Raw genomic sequence first — 1,284 nt, forward strand, 5'->3', positions numbered from 1 at the left:
TTTGGATCATTCTATGAACAAGCAGAGCAGCCAGCCCAGGGCCACAGAAATGAGACCAGCCACCGACGAAGGGTCATTCCCTTCACGAATCCCGACCCCCCCACCCGCAGCCACGCTGCTGCCTCTGGTGAGGAGCACGGCAGAGAAATACCCCCGGGCCGTGGTACCTGCTGGGGCTGATCCCCGTGGTCTGAGGAGGCGACAGGGCCTCCAGGACGTGCGGCTGGCCCTCCTGGCAGAACTGCTTGAACATGTGCTTGTCATCGCCAGCCATCTTGCACGAGTAGCTCTCGATCCTGGGGAGACACACGGCACCAGGCCTGAGGCCAGCCCAGCCCAGCCGCGGCGGCGGCGGGGACTCGGACGAGGCAGCAGCACGGCCAAAGGATCTGCTGTCCCCAGGAGCGACCTTCCCCACGCCGTATGGTCTTAGCTCTGTGCAAGGCATCCGGGACTGCCACAAACCCATCTACTCACACGTAGGTATGTATGCGTGCACGGACGTATGCACGGAGATACAGATGTTTACCCAAGGAGGCACAGAAGAGGCTGGCTGAGCCGAACTGCTCTTCCAGGGACATCAGAGCCATCCCAACAAGCTCCCCCTCTGCAGCCTACCTCGCTGCTAGCACGGGAAGCTCAGAAAAGAGAGGCAGATAGCACGCCTCGCCGGTGTGGCGTCCCGTCCGCAGCACAGCAGCCAGCCAAACCGATGCCAGCAGTTAAACCTGGAAAGGATCCCTTCAGCCAGGACCAAAAATAGGTCCACAGCTGGCAAAGGACCAACTCCCTCGCGGCCGGCCCAGCAGAAGGAGCTCTCGCCGCCGCCCCGAGCCGAAATGGCTGCCAGCTCCTGAGCTGCGGAATGTCGATGCATGCAGGGTGGCCAGAAGGACCCTGTCAGAGGTACGTGAGAAGCTCTTCTGAGCGAGTGGTAGGTCCCATTGCCCAGCTCCAACAGAAGAACAATCGTGGGTGGCAAACAGGACGTGAGCCGGCAACGTGCGCTCGCGGCCCAGAAAGCCAACCGTATCCTGGGCTGCAGCCAAAGCAGCGTGGCCAGCAGGGCGAGGGAGGGGATTCTGCCCCTCTGCTGTGGTGAGACCCCCCTGGAGCACTGCCTCCACCTCTGGGGTCCTCAGCACGGGAAAGACACGGACCTGTTGGAGCGGGTCCAGAGGAGGGACACGGAAATGATCGGGGGGGTGGAACACCTCTGCTGTGGAGAAAGGCTGAGAGAGTTGGGGTGGTTCAGCCTGGAGAAGAGAAGGCTCCGGGGAGACC

At 62.3% G+C, this 1,284-nt stretch overlaps 1 protein-coding gene across 1 annotated transcript in view; it reads right to left on the bottom strand.

Annotated features, from left to right (window-relative positions):
• Nucleotides 1-448, bottom strand: part of MAF1 (MAF1 homolog (S. cerevisiae)) — a gene marked incomplete at its 3' end in the record, with an annotated part of 2,415 nt that extends 1,967 nt beyond the window's left edge. Inside the window, exon 1 of the mRNA XM_009320938.1 lies at nucleotides 168-448. Within this exon, the coding sequence (XP_009319213.1) occupies nucleotides 168-448 (281 nt within the window). The remainder of the gene's footprint in view (nucleotides 1-167) is intronic.
• Nucleotides 449-1,284: the final 836 nt, after the last annotated feature.

This window comes from Pygoscelis adeliae, unplaced genomic scaffold (assembly GCF_000699105.1).
Source record: "Pygoscelis adeliae isolate BGI_AS28 unplaced genomic scaffold, ASM69910v1 Scaffold1263, whole genome shotgun sequence".
Lineage (NCBI taxonomy): Eukaryota > Metazoa > Chordata > Aves > Sphenisciformes > Spheniscidae > Pygoscelis > Pygoscelis adeliae.